The sequence below is a fragment of the Plasmodium gaboni genome (genome assembly GCF_001602025.1).
Source record: "Plasmodium gaboni strain SY75 chromosome Unknown, whole genome shotgun sequence".
NCBI lineage: Eukaryota > Apicomplexa > Aconoidasida > Haemosporida > Plasmodiidae > Plasmodium > Plasmodium gaboni.
In genome coordinates, this window is record NW_017385363.1 from 1 (window position 1) to 2,170 (window position 2,170).

The 2,170-nt window shown below is 20.6% G+C and overlaps 1 protein-coding gene across 1 annotated transcript; it reads right to left on the reverse strand.

Annotated features, from left to right (window-relative positions):
• Nucleotides 1-918: 918 nt before the first annotated feature.
• On the reverse strand, nt 919-2,064 carry PGSY75_0019300 (merozoite surface protein 7; the record flags this gene model as incomplete). Its single annotated transcript, XM_018783336.1, has 1 exon — nt 919-2,064. The coding sequence occupies one exon, from the start codon at nt 2,062-2,064 to the stop codon at nt 919-921; it is 1,146 nt and encodes a 381-aa protein (XP_018638887.1).
• Nucleotides 2,065-2,170: the final 106 nt, after the last annotated feature.

Here is a 2,170-nt window from a genome sequence, read left to right on the forward strand (position 1 = left end):
AAGGAAATGAAAATAATGAATTATTTAAAATGAACCGTTTAGATAAAAAGGCGTACATCTATTTGAGTACACAATGAGAATAATTATAAAATTGTGTGGACAAATAAGAATTTTCTTTTTTTTTTCTTTTTAAATATATAAAGAAATTGTACTTTTTTAATATTTTAAAATATCATTTAATTTACAAATAAAAAAAAAGAAAAAGAAAAATTAAATAACAATAAAAAAATATATATATTCATAATGAATATTTATGTGTATGTCACAAGAATATTTTTCAATACATTACAAAAATATATAAATTATATATCTAGAACTAATATGAAAATATATATATTAATTTATTTTTTTATATATTTTTGAATACCCTTTCAAATAAGGAAATTACCTTATGTAAAAGAATTAACGGATATCAAACAATAATAAATATATTTATTAATTCAAGACTACATTTCTAGAATGGTAAGAAGAGTGAAACATTTAATTTAAATATAAAACCGAATTTTTTTCATATTGTATACATTAGAATAATCATAAAAAAAATAATAAAAACTTTATATATTTTTAAAATAAATATTTAAGAATTTTAGTCATATAAGACAAATTTGGAATATTTAAAATATGTTTTCTTTTTAAGTTGTAAAAAATATTTTAAGAGCAAAAAAAAAAAAAAAAAAAAAAAATTAAAAGAAACATTAAGAGAAAAAAGAAATAAAATATATTATATTATTGTTTATTATAAAAATAGATTTATGTATATATAATTTTTTTTATTTATATTCATTTAAAAAAACCTATTAATACTTATATGAAAGTACACAAAATTAACGAAATATTATTAATATATATATAAGAAAAATATATTTCATTTTATTATTATATATATTGGTGGAAAAAAAAAATTGTACCATAATAATTTTACAATGTGTTTAATAAATTAAATGAATTTTCAAAGAAATTTTTATATTCTCCTTCATGTTTTCCTTTTTTCTCATTTAAGTGACTATTTTGTTTTGCATAACTATAAATACCATAAATAAAATTTTGAAATTGTTCATAGTTCTTCTTCTCTAAGGCATTTAGAAAAACTGTAATTATACGATCGTTTATATCAGGGTTACTAGGATTACTTCCATTATCTTTTTCACCTAACATCATTAGTAGATTTTTTATTATATCATATTCTTTAGAATTTAAAACAAAATCTTCATACTTTTTTTTGAAATCTAAATATTCATCACCATGATGTTTAACGTTTATTTTGTTTTTTTTGTTTGTAATATGAACTATATGATTTAACACATCGCTTAAACTATATAATTTCTTCTTTGGGTCTTTTATGTTTTCATTTGTTGTTGTTCCTGCTGTTACTGATATTCGTGCTGATGCTGGTGTAGCTGTTGCTGTTGCTGTTGCTGGTGCTGATGCTTGTGCTGCTCCTTCTGCTGGTACTTGTGCTGCTTCTCCTCCTGTTTGTCCTTCTGTTAATATATCTTGTTGATTTTCAGATTGATTATGTGTTTCACTTTGTCCCTTTACCTTTGATAAAAAATTTTTACCAAATAATCCTAAATTTTGGAATAATGGAAATGATTGTGAGTTTTCGTTTTCTTCTTCTGATTGTTCATTTTCTTCTGATTCATCTTCAACATTTTCAAATTTTGAATCATTATTTTGTCCTAAGAATGTGTCATCATTCATATCTAATTCATATGTAATGTCATCATCATCATTGTCTTCCTTATCATTATTTTCTTCGTTATCATTATTTTTTTCTATTTCATCAATAATTGTATTTCCATTAATTAATACTTGTACATTTTTTTCTTCGCTGTTTTGTAGTTGTTCGATTTTTTTTTTTAATAATTCTTCATTATTTTTATAATTTCCAACAAAATCTCCTGATATTATACTTTTTAGTTTTTCAAATTTTTTATTTTTAACATATAATTCTTCTTGATCTTCATCATTATTTACTGACGTACTACTATTTGATGGATTACACGAAACATAGTATAAGTACACAAAAAAAAAAGAAAAATAAAATATGATACTACTCTTCATTTTGGTTCACACAAAAATTACAATATTAATTAAAATTGTGATGTGCACAAAAAATTTAGTTAAATAAAAAAAATTAAAATAATTAAAAATGACCAACAAAAAAAAA